At 32.6% G+C, this 19,492-nt stretch overlaps 2 protein-coding genes and 1 pseudogene across 2 annotated transcripts; all 3 read left to right on the top strand.

Annotated features, from left to right (window-relative positions):
- The first annotated feature begins 2,994 nt into the window (after positions 1-2,994).
- Positions 2,995-4,035, top strand: LOC112091032. Its single transcript, XM_024163720.1, has 3 exons — positions 2,995-2,999; positions 3,126-3,702; positions 3,820-4,035. The coding sequence occupies exons 1-3, from the start codon at positions 2,995-2,997 to the stop codon at positions 4,033-4,035; spliced, it is 798 nt and encodes a 265-aa protein (XP_024019488.1).
- Positions 4,036-7,153: 3,118 nt separating this feature from the next.
- On the top strand, positions 7,154-12,670 carry LOC21400536 (beta-amyrin 28-oxidase). The gene is made up of 4 exons (XM_024163719.1): positions 7,154-8,117; positions 11,327-11,514; positions 11,660-11,962; positions 12,593-12,670. Exons 1-4 carry the CDS (start codon positions 7,154-7,156, stop codon positions 12,668-12,670), a joined length of 1,533 nt encoding a protein of 510 aa, XP_024019487.1.
- A 2,747-nt stretch (positions 12,671-15,417) lies between these two features.
- LOC112091031 lies at positions 15,418-17,078 on the top strand (annotated as a pseudogene).
- The last annotated feature ends 2,414 nt before the right edge of the window (positions 17,079-19,492 follow it).

The raw sequence follows: 19,492 nt of genomic DNA, 5'->3' as shown, positions 1-19,492 counted from the left end.
ATAAAAAAGAAATAAATGTGGGGATTAAAGAGAGATTCTCATTCAAAATGCCTAAGATAATAATCATATTTGACATAATTGTCATCGCTAGAATGGTATTCCTCGTGTTGTTGTCCATAGAAAAATATTGTTGTTTCTATCTTTGTGACTTTGCTTTCAAAAAAACTTCAAGGCTAGGCGCATTTTATCCCACAAGCCTCTTGTCTCTTCACAAGTTATTTAAAATTTTCTGTGCATTGGAAATAAACAATTTTTGGTTGTTTTTTAAATGAATTTAAGTTTTTATTTTTTATTTTTTATTTTTTTTTAACTCATGCTCATTAGGAAGAGTCATGGAAAAGTTATTTTATATGTGATTAATTATCTTTTTATTACCCTTTTTATTTTTATTTTTAAAATTTGGTGGTAACTTGTCATTAGTTTGTCTATATTCAGACTTTATATGTATGCGTGTATGAGCGGACTCAAACAGCTGGTTGTAATACACTCACTAATTAGAAGCACCGCCTCATGCGTGCATTTCCTGTAGTTTTTTTTTTTTTATATGAAAATTTAAAATTTCTCTTAAAATTTAGCTCTATCTATTTAGATTATTTAGAAATGGTAGTAAAAAATAGTTTTTTGAAACTAAATTAAGTAAATATATAGTACATTTTAAAAGATTTGAAGTAAATGCCAGTAAAAAGATTTTTTATCTCATAAATTTTTTATTGACTGGATTTAAGTGGTAAAAAGATATTTTTACAACATAAATTTTTAATTTACTACTATTTACTTCAATAGTTTTAAAACTTACTATTTTCTTTAATTATTTGTTGTAATATGCTATTTACTTCATTCTCCCTTTATTATTTTGCAAATAGTTATGTTTAGCTAAAGAAAAGTTTAATAAAGCTCATTTAGAAGAGAGAAAGTTTTTCATAGAAAAAATTAAAAAATAAATTTTTTAAAAGGTGCATATAAAAAAAGGTACTTGAGAGCTTTGTATGACATAAATGTTTAGGCAGGAAGTATTATTTGAGGAGAGCAATTAGGAAAAAAAACATTTACGAGGACCATAGTTGGGAAAAAAAAGATTGACTAAAGAAAAAATGTTTGGGTTATCACACATCACAAGTTCTTGCAGATTTTGTGGGAGAAATAACACTGGAAGTAACAGTCGCACTCGACAACAAAAGCCTGATATGCGACTGGAAGTTTGTGGCCGGCTTACGACTGGCCAAAACGCTCGAAGCCAAGCGACTGAAGGGGATAAGCTACTAATTACAACTGGTTTTCAACCAGATAAAAGATAATTACATAACAAAAGAACTTAAAATGACAGCTTACCTTGAGAAGGTCAACAACCTCATCTTATACTTTGAAAAAATGTGACTTCGAATGAGTCTTGAGGGTGTCCATCGCGCACACAGATGCACGAGCCAATCTCGGTTCCTCAATTGATAGCAACTCGTGACGATCTATCTGTTAGGAACGATGTCCTAAAGGCATGAGAAGTGATAAAAGGATAAAAGAAAATTTTCATTACTTTATGTGCATATTTTATGAGTATCATTGAAAATTTCATAATTATTTATGTGATCTTAAATATTGTATATAATTGCCATATACTAGAGGATAATATTTAATGATAATAATCAAAATAAGTCAGTTTAATATTAAAGTTTGGAATATTTAATTAAGACATTATTAATACATGTCATTCTCTTTAAGAATAAAACGAGCTTATCCACTTCCAAATCGTTTATATGGAGGGATATCGAATGAGTATATTTTATATAATGAGATTATGTTGGACTAAGACAAAACACAATATGAATTTATTATAATTTCTTTTAAGATATAAATTCTAAGTGAGTCTATCAATGGTAATATATATAATGATCTTAATCCCGAGTTATTAAAAATTCCTATTTGTAGATTCGTGTCTTTTGACTTACTCAGTATGGATTTTTAGATAGTTAAATTTCATTCCTTATATCTTAGAGACATGATGAAGTGAGTAGCCATGAATGTTAATATTGTTAAAGTTTATGCCTTGAGGAAGAAATGTAACAATGCCTTCATCACAATTTAATATCAATAAATATTTGATTTCCTATATATTTGTATTATCCTCTTTATATTCATATTTATTGAATATATGATAAGCAAATTGAAGTCTGAGACTGTCATTCTGTTAGTTTCTGAAACGATTTCGGATGCGCAAGCGAATAGGTGCCGATTGTGTATAAAAAAAATTTCATAAAATTTTTGAAACAGTCTATAAAATATATTAATTTATAAGCTCATAAATTAATCAAATTAATTTATGAATATACCTAGTGAACGATTTGTAATGACCCCCTTACGGACCGTTATAGTTAATTGTGAAACCTTTCAATTAAGCATCATTTTAGGGGAATATAAAACGAATTTGAAATAATTAAATAATATATTACATATTTGAAAGCCTGAAATATATTTTTTTCGGTCACTGGTTAATCGGAGGTATATGTCCGGTTAACCGGACCTGTCCAATCCGGAAACAAAAAAAAAATCATTATTTTCATTTTTTTATTCAACTTATTCAAAATCAAATAATCTAAAAATAATTGAAATCCAATCACTTAGTCTTTATCATAAAAATCCATAAACTTGATAGTAACATATTAATATTAAAATTAACTCTTAAATAAACTCTTAACGTTCAACGGAAAATAAATATGCATGTGGTATCCCATCTCCCACAATCTCGCTCGTCACACGCCCGTCTAGTTTTAGGTTTATCTGCAACGTGAAACTTAGCTCAATAAGTACAACATTTTTCTCACATAAACATTTAGTAAAATATCAATGCATGAATCAGTTTCTTTTTCTGAACAATGTAGCCAAGGCCATTGTTGAGGTTCCTATTTCGACAGGAGAGGATGTTTTATGCTGGAAACATTGCCCGTAAGGAGTTCCCAGAATCCGGGACTATAACTTTATACGGCCATGTAGAGAGGAGTGGACATGGGGTGATAAGATTTGGCGTACCTCAATGCACCCAGAAGATCAATTACAGTCTGGAAAGCAGTTCACGCTCGTCTAGCGACCGATAATAACCTCAAAAAGATTGGTTTTCATCTCCCTTCCTGCTGCAGATTTTGTCGGTCAGAGGAGGAATCTGTCGAACACATTGAATGTCGTTTTGTTAACAGTGTTTGGGATAAGTTAGACAGTACTTTCCATGCTCGTCTCAATAAGGATAGCATTCGTCATCAGTTTGACTCTACTTTCAAGGTAAGGATGAGTAAACAGGTGAAAAGTTTATGGATCGCAGAAGTAATCCCAGTTTTCTGGCTTATTTCGAAGAAGCGTAATCAGATTATTTGCGATGATGCATCTTTTTGGCTACAACAAGTCCTTCTGCTCCTTTGGCATTGTATTCAAGAAGCAGATAATCTTGATTCTGGGACTATGGAAACCACTGTTACTGATTTAATGATTCTCAAAACTTTCAATGTTCCAAATAGAGTCTCTAAGGCGCCTCAAATTGTTGAAGTGCAATGGTCTCTTCCCATTCTTGGTTGGATTAAAATTAATACTGATGGTGCTGCGAATGAATCGCCAGGGCTTGCGGGTTGTGGTGATATTTTCAAAACTTATTGGGGCTTTTGTAAGGGGTGCTTTGCCAAGCCTCTGGGCATTTTATATGCTTATGAAGCTGAGCTGACAAGGGTAATTACTGCAGTTCATTATGCCCAAAAATAAGATTGGGATCGTCTTTGATTCGAGTGTGATTCTTTGTATGTTATCAATCTGCTCAAAACCAGAAGTCTTCATATCCCTTGGCAGTGTTTAGCTAGGTGGAAGCGGGATATTCAATTTCTCAATAGCAAGATGTACTGTGTTTCTCATATCTTCAGGGAAGGGAATCATGTGGCAGACAGGCTTGCTACTAATGCTGTTCGCTTTGAAGATGAAACATGGTGGGTTACAGTTCCAGGTTTCTGCATGGCGGGTATGGCTAAAGACATGGTCGATTTTTCCACGTATCGTTTTTATGATTAGTTTTTGCTTTCATCATTTGTTAAGCCGACTGTTTGTAGTAATTATGTACTCTTCTTCCCTTTAGATCTTTTTCCCATTGAGTTTTGGCTAGAGAGTTTTTAACGAGGCATAATTGGGGGGGTTTGTTCTCAACATGCGAGTTTAGGCTAAATTGTTTGCTATTAACCTCCGGCTTTTGTATTTTCGTTTGTTTTCCTTTGCCTTGTTTGCTTTTATTTTCCACTTCAGTTTTGTATCGATTCTGTTGTATTTTTGCTTCTTTTTATTAATAATATTGAGTTGGAGGCTTGATATAGGATGAGCCTTTTAAATGGGTGCCAATCTAGTTGGGATGTATTGAAAGCTTTGATATCAGTTATCTCCTCCCTCAAAATTTAAAAAAAAAAAAAAAAAAAAAAAAAAAAAAAAAAACATTCAAAAACGAAGGAGAGAGCACTTCTAGTCTGATCGATGCTATCTTGGGCACAGCAATTCTCACTGTGATTTGCAAACTAGAGCCAAGAATGCAAAGCATCAATATGAAGTTATTAGAATAATGCTACGGGCTCACCAACTCTGCTAATCCCAACTTTTGAACTAGTAGTTTAATTTTGCTAAAATATATTACTAGAAAAGTATTAATATTGAGTTTAGGGGAAAATAATTATTGTATATTGGACTATGAGTGTCATTAAAATTAATTTGATATTTATTTATTTGTATTTCTTAGCGCAAAAAAAAAAAAAAAAAAAAAAAAGAAAGAAAGAAAGAAGTATTGAGAAGAAGGGAACGGTTTTATTATTATTACTCTTCTTAGCGTGGAAAAGATGATCACAAGTATGTAAGTAATCATCACTAATCTCGTACTTGCTATGATAAACCATGGATGAAAACGTTACTTTCAATCTTGTATATAGCTGAAAAAAGGGCATCCTTAAAGGCTTAAATGTAACTATACCACCTAGGGATGTCAACCGGGTGCCCTGCCCCGCCCCTAATGGGGCAGGTATGACTCGCAGACAATAATTTCATTTCGTAAGTATGGTTTCTTATTTTTTATTTTTTATTTTTTATACAATAATTTTTGCACACTCACTAAGTTTTTAAACTAGAGACAGGACGAAACATACCAAATGTTTCGCTCATTTCTTTATAAAAAATGCATAATATTTTTATCATGACTCAATAAATGCACTTGCCTTATTGGATACTATCAAAATATTTTCCCTAAAACTTGTCCTACTTATAATTATTATTTTTTTTGTATGACACTTATAATTTTTTTCTCAAAAGTAATCCTCATAATTTTTTTTTTCTAATTGCCCCACTGAAATAATTGTTCTCAAATATGTTTCTACTTACATATGTTTTTTTTTTTTGCCTTCATGTACTATTATTTGACTCCTAAATACCAAACATGTTATTTAATTATATTGTTATAAAATTTGTCTCGCATGTATCCTTACTCAATTTTGTTTTCACACACATATTTGACCAAAACGTATGTTTTGATTCATATGGGCAATTTGATCCTTTTGTTTTGTTTTGTTTTGTTTTTTTTTTGTTTATTTTCAAATCTTTTGTTTTCTAAATGTGCCTTAATAAAAAAATTTTCCCCCTAACATGGTTCTATTTAAATAATGTTCCCAAATATGTGATTTTCTAATCATTTTTTTGTTGTTAAGACTTTTTTGAAATAAATTTATTTGCTAACTACCCCGCTGAAATAAATTCTTTCCAAATGTATCCCCTATCTAAAAACTTTTTTCTCTAAAAACATTTTCATGTAACCCTCATTAATAATTTGTTTTTTCATATGTCCGTATAGTAAGTAATTTGCTATCTAATTTATCCTACTAGAAACTTTTTTTCTTTTAAAAGTGTTCTAATAGTTTGCTTTTGTTAAAACTAAACTATTATGAGAATAATAATTCACAAAAAATAAACTAAAATTTTAAAATAAATTTTAAATTTGCATGTCCAAATAAGCAACATACTTACGTAAGTGGCACGTTCAGCTAGTTAATTAAGAGGAAAAGAGACAGGGAGGAGGGTGGATGAAAGGACGAAGTGGCAGTTTTCAACACAATCTCAACCTACTAAGTTTAATGCCTTTGTAAATTTTATGATATGATTTAAATCTACCACAATCAATGTAAGGTTAACTTTATGTGCATCTCAAAAATATAAAAAATGGCATTTTTGTTTTAAGGGTTTCACGTGCTTTCACTCACTCGATTCATGAAGTTTTGAGTTGAAAATTTGTTGAGCTCTGGCATTTCTCTTGATTAAGAAAATCATACTTAGGGACCATTTTTGTCAATTAATAATAATAATAATAATAATAATAATAATAATAATAATAATAATAATAATAATATGTGCGATGAGTATTTCTAAACTATTAGATTTTCATTTAGATTCTATTATATTTGTAAGGAAAAAAAATGTAATATGATCATTACAGTATAAGTTGAATTTTCCTAAGATAGTTTGATGTATTTTTTTTTTTAATTTTTTTATCATTCCACTTTTGATGCTGATACAACTAAATCATCAAAACAGGAATTAGCCCATTTCTTCTTGTAAGATTAATTTCATTGCTGCCCATGTAAAACAAAGATGAAAGAAAACAATTATCTTAAATTAATTCAGTTGGAACACTACATCAAGTATATGTGAATTGTTATAATCTTTTTTGCGTGTCAAAGTTGTCCTGTTTCTTTATCACACAAATGAATTATGAAACTAACTCATAAATGTGAAGTAAATCCCCATCACACGAAATGTGACATCGAGGGTGCCAGAAGAAAATTAGGAAGGGATTCACAACACGAGCTCCCTAAGTCAAGTCTTTCCCATTTTTCATTTTCACGCTAACAAACACACACACACACACATAGAGCGAGAGAAGTATCAGAACTAGTCATTGCGTAGCACGAAATTGGAATTTAAGGCACCAAATAAAGACAATAAAACGTGGAAAGAGAATAGGGAATTAACTGTCCTCGCACGTGCACAACCACCAGAATCACAGTACTACTAGTACCAGTTATAACAAGTTATTTCTATAAATTAAGTACACATGCTATACGTAGTTCTTCACCAAGCTTCTGATGAGTTCCAAGTAACAAAGACAATGGAATTCTTGATCCTTTCTTTCTCTCTCATCTTTGTCACTCTTTACTATGTTTTCTTAACCTTCAACATCATTTCGAATCGCAATAAGATCGCAGAACAAAACCTCTATCATCTCCCACCGGGAAGTTCTGGTTGGCCGATAGTTGGTGAAACCCTAGATTATCTTAAGACCGCAAAGAATGGTGTCCCCGAAAAGTTTACAATGGATCGGAGGAACAAATACTCCTCCGACGTCTTCAAGACATCGTTGCTCGGCGAAACGATGGTGTTCTTGCCCACCCCACAAGGAAACAAATTCATTTTTGCCAACGAGAACAAGCTTGTCAAGTCGTGGTGGCCTAAAAACTTCAAAACAATATTTGACATCTCGGAGAAAACAACCGTAAGTGACGAGTCTGCTAGAATGAAGAAGCTACTTTTTCCGCTTCTGAAACCGAATTCGCTAAGAAAGTACGTCGGGATTATGGATCTGTCGACGATAGAGCACACAAAGACCTATTGGGATGGCAAAGAAGTTATCAAAGTTCACGCCCTAGCGAAAAAGTACGCTTTTTCTTTGGTATGTACGTTGTTTTTAAACATTGAAGACCTGGAAATAATTGCGAAACTTGAGGGCCCGGTTGGTCAGATTAGTTCTGGGCTAGCTTCGTCGCCCATAAATATCCCAGGAACAAAGTTTAACCGAGCAATAACTTCATCAAAGAAAATCAAGAAAGAGATAGAGAAAATAGTTGCGCAAAGGAGGATTGATCTTCTGGAGAGCAACGGGAGTCGCGCAAACGACATAGTGTCGGATTTGCTGGTAGAAACCTACGACGATGGCGAACCGATAAACGACTCAGGTATTGCCAAAGTGCTGGTAGGTTTGCTGGTTGGTGCCCACGACACTGTAAGCACTACGTTGGTTTGCATCATGTCGTTTCTAGCAGAGTTGCCTGAAGTCTATGACAAAGTCTTTAAAGGTAAATAATAAAATAATCAAAGTTTCCATGATTTGAACTAATTTTTTTCTTAATATAAGATGATGTATAAAAGATTCTGATTCGAGTGATAAAGAGAATTACCAGGTTTATATGTATTTTCTTTATTCCTTTTCTTGTTTGAAAAATAAATAAATGCATGTAGTCAACTATTTTCACGTTGTCACGATAGACCTATTTAGCAGTTGAGAAACGGGACAAGGTCGGAGTTTTTCTTAGGGGATATGCTTTAAACTTGTTTTTTAATAGTGGAGAGACAGGAGATAATTAAAATCGAGATTATTTATTTAAAAAAAAAAAAAAAAAAACTTGTCTTCTAAGGCGTAATCTATTCTACATTGAATTCCTACTCAATATTAAATCTACTTTAATTTCTTAAATCAATACACATTAAGGCCCGTAATTGAAAGACACACTCAAACTATATATGATTCTTGATTCTGAGATTTGAAATTCAAATTTTTTTTAGAGAGAAAAATACTGTAGCAGAATCAATTATTTGAGTTTGAGTATACCGTGTATATATAGACATATATCATAATTTATCATGCATTATATAAATCTTTTCATTAATTTTGTTTATTATTGACTAATTTAGATGTATGAACTTTTTTATAAATTTATTGAGTACTTTTTAATGTACCTTTTTCCAAGAAATAACGGCAAATTGTATATACTAGTTTATTTATATCTTAAGTACTATCAATATTTTAACGTTTTTGCATCCAATATTTAACACAATATTAATTGAGGGACTGAATTTGAGACGTTCAAAGAGAACTTCAAGGTTTAAGTTGGTACAATTTTCAATATAGGGACTAATTGTACAAAGAGAAGAAAGTTTAAGAGCTTTTGATGAATTTAACTCTTAAAATAAAGAATAATATAATCGAGGAATACCTTTTTTTATCTATTATAGACGTGGTCTATTTATTATAGAACGATAATTAACAAACCCTTTTTTTTTAGCGAGAATTCTAGCAAACCTTCTTTTTTAAAAGTACAAGTTAAATTAAAATTATAAAACTGATGATACGTAATTTTTGTAACATCTTGTTTTCTCTTGATGATACAGTAATATCCTTTTTGTATTTTTAGTTTTTTTTATAAATTTTATAGTTATTTGGATTTGTTTTGTTTTTGAAAATTAAAGTTCTGTGTTAACTTCGAAATTAGTTAATTTTAGGAGCCAAAAGAAAGAGGGGGGATGAAATATGAATTAGGGGAAAACTAATTAAAAGAGAGAATTTAAACAATCAATCGTTTTATTAATTCACTTCTTTAGCTTTTTGCCTTCCCTTAGAATCTTGCTTTTCTTGAGCTAATTTACTATGGGTGAAAGTGAGGGCAGAAAATTTATAGTCTTTTAAAAAAAAGGTGTAGTATCACCATGGAAGGGGTAATATTCCTCTACATTTTCAAATGATGATTAGAGTCTGGGACTAGGAAGGGACCTAAGAGCACGTTTGATATAAGAGTATGTTTGTTATAAGGATTTTAGAACTCGGAACCATGATTTTGGTTTAAATTAATGTTTATTTACAAAAAGTAAAAAGTAGTTCTGATTTGACTTACTCAGAATCAGTGTTTGATTTGGATGATTATGATTCAAAATTTAAATCTTGATGTGATCTTTTAAATCAAAATCACCATTGATTCTAAATCCCCCCTTTCCCCTTGGTTTTAGGTGGTTCAAACTCCTGATTTTGGTTCTAGTTTCAGAACTATAATTTGGACCCAAAATCATGAATTATGGTTCTGGTTTCAAAATCAAAATTAGAATCACTCTGATTTGAACTCTCATACCAAACGAAGCGTAAGGGTTCTAGAACCCAGAATCATGATTCTGGTTCAAACCAGTGTTTATTTACAAAAAGTAAAAAGTGGTTTTGATTTCACTCACTCAAAATTAGTATTTGGTTTGGATGGATTTGATTCAAAGTTTAAACCCTGATGTGATGTTTTAAACCAGAATCACCCCTAATTTTAAAACCACCCCTTCCCTTGATTTTAGGTGGTTCAAATCCTTGATTCTGGTTATGGTTTCAAAACCATGATTTAGATCCAAAATCATGAATCATGCTTTTGGTTTCAAAATCAAAATTAGAATCACCATGGTTTGAATCCTCATACCAAACGAAGCCTAAGTATTTGTGCAGTTTCCCATACATTGACTTTTAGGAGTTGATCAACCACCTTATGCTCTTTCTTCTAGTCGCTCAGTCATCTGGTGGTGTCAGGGGTTGTCTTATAAAAGACACATTGTAACTCAAGTCCGGCAAACATTCAAGAATGAAAGGACAGAAGAATTAAAAAGCTTTTTAGAATTCTTAAAAGCACAAGAGAGGGCTATGTACTAAATGCATCACATTTTATTTATACAGTGAGTGTCTTGATTAGATTAATATTTTTTATTTCCTCTAATTATGACATGCCACCACTCCTTGAGAATTAGAGTTTTCTTAGGACATTACTCCTTTAGAAGGTCCCATAAAATTTCACAATCTGGATGTCCCTTTCAATTCTGTTATTCACTTTACTCGTGTCATATCTTCATTCTTTGTGTTAGTCTTGGAGGAGGGGGAATGTGTGCCTTGGCTTTGGGATGGTCTTTTCCCTCGCACTTGTCATTCCCACCTCTTCCTCGACCTCGGGCTATCTTGGTCCATCGAAGTTCTCTGGCAACATCAGTCTGGGACCTCGATCGAGGTCCATACTTTCCCTCGACATGAGGTGGGCATTGATTAGCTCGTTCTATCCTTTGCAGCCTTTCCCTTGGACTTTTTCTCAGGGTCTTGGTTTCGATACGAACCATTGACACGTGACACGATCCTAGAATGAGAATGAAAATCTCCCAAACACTAAGTTGGCTCCGGTTGTTGTTGTACAGATAGTAATTATTTTAGTGGAAAATATTACTGCGATGAAACATGAACTTATATTTTTTCGAATACATTTACATTTGAATTCACATTTATTAGTTCTTAATAGTTCTATCCATATGTCAAGTACTTTTACTATTTCTGTCTCTTCTTTCAATTTCTCCTTAAAATTAAGCAATCAGTCTCTCTTACCTGCTATAATTAATTATGTACATAAATTACTTAAAATAATTGCATTTTTTTTATTTAATAAATTTTTCACAAATAAGAACTTTCTGATGCTGCTACAATAATTCACGGGTGATATAGAGCAAATGAAGATTGCAAATGAAAAAGCATCCGGAGAGTTGCTGAATTGGGAAGACATACAAAAAATGAGATATTCATGGAATGTGGTGTGCGAAGTGTTGAGGTTGTCACCACCCAGTCCAGGCGCTTTCAGGGTGGCCATTACGGACTTCATGTATGAAGGTTTTTTTATTCCAAAAGGATTCAAGGTAATTCCAAGCTATCTAATCATGGTAATATGTTGTTATTTCTTTGCAACATCAACATTACGATGAATAAATATCATGTTATATGTATATTTATGTATATTATATCACTTCAATTGTATATAAACTAATTAATTGCCTAAACCAGTTACACTGGAACGTTTTTGCCACACACAGAAATCCTGAATTCTTTCCCGAGCCAGAAAAATTTGAACCATCAAGATTTGAAGGAAATGGACCAGTTCCGTTCTCGTATGTTCCATTTGGAGGAGGGCCACGAATGTGCCCCGGAAATGAGTATGCTCGAGTGAAGATTCTACTAGTTTTCATACACAATGTGGTGAAGAATTTCAAATGGGAAAAGGTATTTCCTGATGAGAAACTCATAAGGGATCCGACTTTAGCTCCAGAAAGAGGACTCCCTATTCGCCTTTATCCTGCGGGATGTTTGGTTAGAGGATTCAAACTATGATTTGAATCATGATTCATGGTTCGTTATAGTATTTTCTCTCACAAAAAATACACGTAAATCGAAAATGGTTCAAATCACATGATTTTAATGCATGAACCAAACGTCTCAACGCTTCACAAATATGCCTATTTTGTGTCTTTGATAAGTGTATTCTAGTAGTGCTGGTGTGAAAAGTTGAAAGAATATCAGCCTCCAGGCTGTCATGGAAAATAAAATAAATCAATATTACTATGATATTCGCCATTTTATATATCTTCTGTAATCTTTTGTTTATATGGGATAATGACAAAAACTTTCCTGTGCAATTTAATCCAAATGTGTGAATCCACTGCCTTGGTGTTTTCTAATATATATGTTGATATTGTCATTTTATTTTTCTAATTATACAAGGTCCATGGAATATTATGTCAAATTTAATTTGGCAAACCTAATTAGCTGTGTGAAAAGACACTAGCCTTTTATATAAAAAGAGCAATGATTCTCTAAAGGTGAAAATCCACTTGATAAAACGTGACTAACGTTCGGGGATAAAAATAAAATTTATTCTTATTGTTATTATCCCAATATGTAGGCTTTTGTAGAATGGTTATTATTATTTTTTTCTTTTAGGGAAAAACTGCTACACAACATTACTCAGCTAAATCAACCAAAATAGCTTACTACAAAAAGTGGTATACTGATGCTTAACAAAGAATAACTATCAAAGTTGTGTGTGTGTTTTTTTTTTTTTTTTTTTTTTTTTTTTTTTTTTTTTTTTTTTTCGTTTGAGTAATATACAGTTACATGAAAGACCCATTTTCACATAAGTACTTTAAACGAATTAGCAATTTTTAGAACCATTATAAAAGTGCTAAAAAAGGAGAAATACTGACATCACTCTTCCTATTACTCTCTTTGTTACTTTATCTATTCGAGCGTCACTCTTTCTATCACTCTCTTCGTTACTTTATCTATTCCCTGTTTGACACATGTACTCTGTTAAGATGATATATTATTATTTAAACAGAAAATGAGATAGTGGAGTCCACGTGCCAAACTAGTGCGGAAAATGACAAAGAAAGTGACACAAAAAGTGACGCTAGTATTTTCTGTCTAAAAAAGGGGACACAAATCTCAGAAATCATGAGGTGATAGATTATTCCCTCACATATTATGAGACTTTCTGGAAGTCATCATGAAACGAGTAAAGTTCAAATCAAAAATCACGATAGCAGTTGAGAAGAATTGGAAAATAAAAATAAAAACAGGCTAGTTCTACCATCTTTCGGAAGGACATTTCTCACATCTTAATTGTATTAGTTCAAAATTTCATGTTAATTAAAATAAATTTCTTATTAAACACATGACATGCTCGATAAATTTTTGCTTTAACTATAGTTGTGTGATAAATCCAAAACCTAATAAGACAACAAATTAATATAACACGGGTAATTGGGTTTTTTAATTCATAAATCATAGTTATGTGATTTGGTACACCAAGCAACTTTTTCTTAAATCTAAGCGATCTTTTCGTAAGCGTTTGCCCTCGATACAATCGGGGATCAAATTGATTATAGAAACATAATTTTAATTAGTTAATTTATTAGTGAACAAGGGAAGATATTATCTAGACGGTAAATAGATTAACCTTAAAACAACAACGATTAATTACTATTGCTATAAAATAAGCTCTTATTTTATGTTTGTTATCCTTTCTTAATAATAAAAAACAGTTTGAAAGAAGCGAATCAACTCCTAGAACTACTGGTCTTAGAATTAAAAATACATATGCTTGTTTTTCTTCAATTGAATCAAAATAAAATTCCAATCTAAATTCAAATGCAAATCGACAATTTGTTCAAAAAAATCTAAAAATTCAAATTTATTGTTGTGTCGTAAGAAAAAAAAAAGAATTAGGGAAGATGAATAAATCTTTTTTCATTGACTGTGTTTGTTCGTTGTGATGCCTTTATCATATCCTATTTTAGTATCATCGTAGAGTCAATGATAGCTTCCATGATATTATTGCAGTTGAGTAAACATATACGTGATCAAGGTACGTCTTGTAGGGATATATAGGAAAGAGTACGTATTTGGTCTGTAAGTCATTAATATATTGTGAAAATTAACAGCTCATATTAATATATAACTCCACCTACTCATGTTGATGCAGACCTAAAAAAAAAAGAAAAAAAAAAGGCAAGGCTCATATTAACATCAAAAGCATAGATATGTGAAGGATTCAGATCAAGTGTCTCTAATTTTTTGTGCAAACAGATAATGTATAATCAAGCATATTTTGTTATGTCATCAAGTGGACTCAAATATTGAAATACTTTAAAGATTTTTTTTTTAAAATGACGTGATATGATTTAATTAGTTAGACATTTTTTTAGACGTCAAAATTAAAAAAAAAGTAATTTTAAATTCATACTATATGTTTTTCTCTGAGATGACCATCATCCTTTTAATATTCTCACAGCAGACATCGTCACTATATTGAAAATTTTCTAATTAAAAAAAAAAGGGAAAATCAAAACAGTTACTCTCTTCAACATGATCATATTGCTTAATTTCTTCCTCGATGCTAACAGAACTCATTAGAAGTGTTAAATTCGGGTTTTTAAGAAAAGACTTTCTCAAGTAACTTGAAAGTAGTTTGTTGAAGCAAGCTGAAATGCTCAATCATATTGAATAATTCCAACAACGCATAACGACGAAGACACTTAACAACTCTGGTTTAGACGGCTTTAAGAAGTCTCTGACTCATTATTCTACAGCAAAATAAACTTCTTTTAACTGTTTAATTATTAGAATTCTTTAGCAGGCTAGCTATTAAAAAAAAACGTTATATTTTCAACAACGCCTGTTAACTTTTCGTCATTTTTAGTTTGATTTGATTTCAAATGTAATTTGATATATTTTTTTTAATAAATGGGGAGAGAAGTAAATCGTCTACCCATATTTATTAAAAAAAAAAAAAAGACAACAAAATATGAAATAAGTTAGAAACCCAGCCACTTGCTAACAAAAAAGAAAAAGAAATTACAAAAAATGATAAGAAATGTCCCTACGAAAAAGCAAATGAAAACAATCAAAATATGACATGAACCAATTTTTACTTATTTACGAAAGTACTTGAAATCCAACTGGTAAAGTATTTATAATATTCCCCCTTCAATTATATATATATATTAGTTTTAATAGTTACTTTAATATTTATTCATAAATGAGTATTATTGTTTAACCGTAAGATATTAATTCAACGATCGTAATAAATTAGAAAATTGATTAAAAAAAATTTTGACAATTAATAAAACTTGTTGTCATATATATATGAAAAATTCCCTTTTGCATGGTATTTAGCTATTGAAAAAAAAAACAAACAAACAAACAGTTCCCTTTTGGATGGTATTTAACATATGCTCTTCATTGCTTGCAATTAAAACTCTACAATGGCCAACTTGATCACCACCTTCATCCCAAATGCCTATTCAGTTTATTTTGAATTCGCTACCTTTGAGCCAAACACCACGGCTGATTTGATAACCTTCCAAGGCGACGCTTTCTCCTCAAATTGAGTTCTTCACCTCACAAAGACCCAACCTCTCAGCGTCGGCCGAGCCTCCCACGCAAAACCGGTGCCGCTTTTGGACGCCAACCCCGGAAGGATCACGGACTTCACCACTCACTTCTCCTTCACCATATCATCAACCAACAAAACCGGCGGAGACGGAATCTCCTTCTTCAATATTTCTCCTTTCAACTCGGACATTCCTCGAGACTCCAGTGGAGGACACTTGGGACCGTTTATTCCTGAACACACCAAGCACTCCAGCAGTACTACGAATCCCGTTGTCGCGGTGGAGTTCGACAGTTTTCGAAATACTTGGGATCCAAGCTCTGACCATATGGGAATCAATATCAACTCCATTGTCTCAGAAACAACGTGCCCATTATATAGCAGCATCAACGATGGAAGAGTGGCCAAAGCTTCAGTAAGTTACAACTCTACTTCTGGAGTTTTAAAGTGTGTTTTAGGCTTATAACAATGATCCAAACTCTAGTGAGGGAGAGGCTCTTTCTCAGAGCGTTAATTTGAAGAGTGTTTCCTTGCCCGAGTCAGTTAGAGTTGGTTTTTAAGGCACCGGAAATTGGCTAAACTCATTGGTTGGTGTCATGAACGTGGTGAGTTCTTTCTTGTCTATGAATTCATGACCAAAGGAAGCCTTGATTCCCACATCTTTAATGGGAAGGTTTTACTACCATGGAGTGTGAGGTACAACATAGCCCTTGGATTGGCGTCTGCAATATTATACCTCCATGATGAATGGGAAGAATGTGTGATTCGTAGAGATATCAAGGCGAGCGATGTCATGTTGGACTCGGACTTCAATGCTAAGCATGGAGATTTTGGCCTTGCTAGGTTTGCGGACCACAAATTGGGTCTACCAACAACAGTTTTGGCTGGCACAATGGGGTAAGGAAACCGACATATGTAGCTTCGGCATGGTTGCCCTAGAAATTTGTTGTGGAAGAAGGCCAATTGTAGCCAACAAAGAAGAACCAGGCAATATAAGCCTTGTGAGAAAAAATGGGTGTGGGAAATGTACGGACAGGGCCAACTTTTCAAAGCGGTTGACAAGGGGTTATGCGTGTAGTTCAATGAGCAATATGCAAGGCCTCGTTCGCTTTGCGGATTCGAGTTTTTAATTTGAGTTAATATGTGACATTTTTTGAGAGCTTTTAATTATAGTAGAAAAAGTTAAAAATAACATTTTCTGAGAGTTTTTAACTGTAGAAACTCAAAATTGAAAACCCAAATTAGTGAAATGAACAAGGCCGAAATGTCAGTTTGATGATAGTTGGGTTATGGTGTTGCCATCCTGACCCTACTTCTAGGCCTTCTATAAAGCGAGTGATGAATGTTTAGACTTTTGAAGTTCCATTGCCAAACCTGCCATCTAAGTTGCCAGTGCCAATGTATTGTTCACCTGACGAACATGAAGCGTTTATGACAAGGTCTATCTCTTGTGCATCATCTGGCGCCACTGAGAGTTTCAGTACTACTGATTCATCGACATTTGCAGGCCCTTCTAAGCCCCAGTTGAAATAATGTGGAGAGGATTAATATGGGATATATGTCATTTTGTGTTTCGGTTTTTGTTCACTTCTAAACTCTTTTGTGTTGAAAACAAACATAAATCATTTCACTTTTTGTATCTCCTTTACTGTGATATTATGTACTACATGCTTGAATATAATATTTGTGTTTGGACCATTACAACGAAGCTGATTGTTACAACTTACTTTGAACGGATGATTTTCATTTTTGATAGATCTGATGTTACGTCTGATATTCTAGATGATGTTGGAATACTGTCTGAAATACGGTTTAATTAATTAAGATCCGGGTTAATTACGTTCTATTGCTCGAGCAAAAAAAAGTATAGAAATCAAAAGAACACACAATATGATATCGCAATTCGGTGCGCACATCTACATCTGTGGGGTCACGCCCAGACAATAAATAGTTCTCTATGTTCTAGAAATTACAGTCACCGGACGAACTTATTTACTTAAGGAATCCCTCCTAGACAATAACGCCGCTGTAATGAATCTCCACAGTGATTGTTTAGCGTGCACCACACGTCTTCTAAACTGCACGGTGAACTCCCTCCGACTGACAGAGCTTCCTCCCGAAAGTAACAAATCCCTCTCCTGCAAGACGATCTCAATAACGCACAAGGCTCACAAAAACTCACAGACTCTTTTCTAAAAATATTCTATAAAACTCATATCTCATATGTTCTGAAACAAAGCCTTTAAATAAAGTCAATAGAATCTCATTCAAATCCACTCTTGATAAGTTCTCTATTATCTCCATGATTCTCTCTCCTAGATAGGCTCCAAAATATCTTCACGTTATCTTCACAATCTCCAATTCGAATTATGCAGCAAACTTCTAAATCCGAATTAGTTATCTTCATTACAAGTTGACACTTGATCTCCATGTGTTCTTCATTAAACACGGAGAACTTCCTCTTATCCAAATCACACGAACACATCTAAATCTCAAATAACCAAACCAATTATTCCACTTTTAAAACACAACACCGTCATGTATATATTACTGTGTATATATATATATATATGTATATATATATATTTATATAAAGCTCAAATGGATTGCACATTCCTTTGCAAGACACGTAACTTCATTGACTCCATCTTTCATATGATCTCTAATAACACTTTTCAATTTCAAATTCGAATTGTACATCAAATTCAACAAATCTAAATTAATGCCAACTTCAATTCCCATGAGTTGGATAAGCTACAAATATCAAAACCATATCTCATTCTCTTCCACGTTTATAGCCTTCTCAAATTTAGATAATCATCAGTTCAAATTCTCCACATAATTCTTTTGATCCTTATCTCTTTCTAGAATTCTATTTGAATTCAAATAACTAATGCATTATCTTCCTTTGACCAAGGCCTTCTCCAAATCTGATTTTGAATCTTCTTCTGCAATACGAAATCTTCTTGAACCTGTTTTTTGAATTTTTATAAGATTGTCAATAAATTGCCAACTAATAAAAATACCTAACAATTTTAATATAATCATTTTATCACTTCATCTCGACACGTTAAGAAATTGGTGCCTTAATTCTTTACTTCTCAGAACAAATAAAATTGCAGAAAAAAAAAATAAAGAAACAAGAATTATAGCAGTTCATTTTCAATGTGAAAAATAGATCCAGTTTTAGTAGTAATTCATTATGATGAAAAAACGATTACAAGAAAATTGCCCACTTTTCATGACTAATTATAATTAAAATGAGGCCTGCCCTTAATATAAATAACTAAAAGCAAATGAGATATAGGTATGAAAACTGCGAAGTGCTCTTTATAAATTTTTAGACTAATTACAACTTAACGCTAAGGTGGTCTATCAATATTAATTAGTTTGTTGAGCAATCTGCATGTGGTTTAAATTAGTTGAATTTGTGATATTATTTTTTCTTAAACGGTGAAGAACATTTCCTGTTTATCCACTTGGTGCGGAAAACTGCAAAAATACCTGCTCAATCCATCAAATATTAGACAGCTGCAGTACTGCTGTACTAGCGATTTCGTAATATAGCTCAATGACGAATTGAAATCTGTCGTACCAATTTCCTTATTCTGAAACTTAATTAAAGATTTGAACTCCTCAATGACAGCTCTAAAACTTCATTAATTGATCAGAAAACAACTTGAATGATGATAACCACCGGTTGTATAACTATTTGGAAACAACACAATCTATCCAATCAATTACGAACTTCATCCAATGGGATGCTGCAAGCTAATTCACTCATTATTCAGGAATATATATATATATATATATATATATATATATACACACGCGCGCGCATACACACTACTTCACTGATCCTATGGGAAGCATGTGCCATATACATCACTTCGCTCAGGGTTTGATAGACCACAACTCCATTTGAAGACTCATGCCTGATCAATATG

Source organism: Morus notabilis, unplaced genomic scaffold, assembly GCF_000414095.1.
Source record: "Morus notabilis unplaced genomic scaffold, ASM41409v2 Scaffold243, whole genome shotgun sequence".
NCBI classification, from domain to species: Eukaryota; Viridiplantae; Streptophyta; class Magnoliopsida; order Rosales; family Moraceae; genus Morus; species Morus notabilis.
Note: the sequence above shows the minus strand (reverse complement) of the source record. Positions and strands in the feature narration are given on the sequence as shown.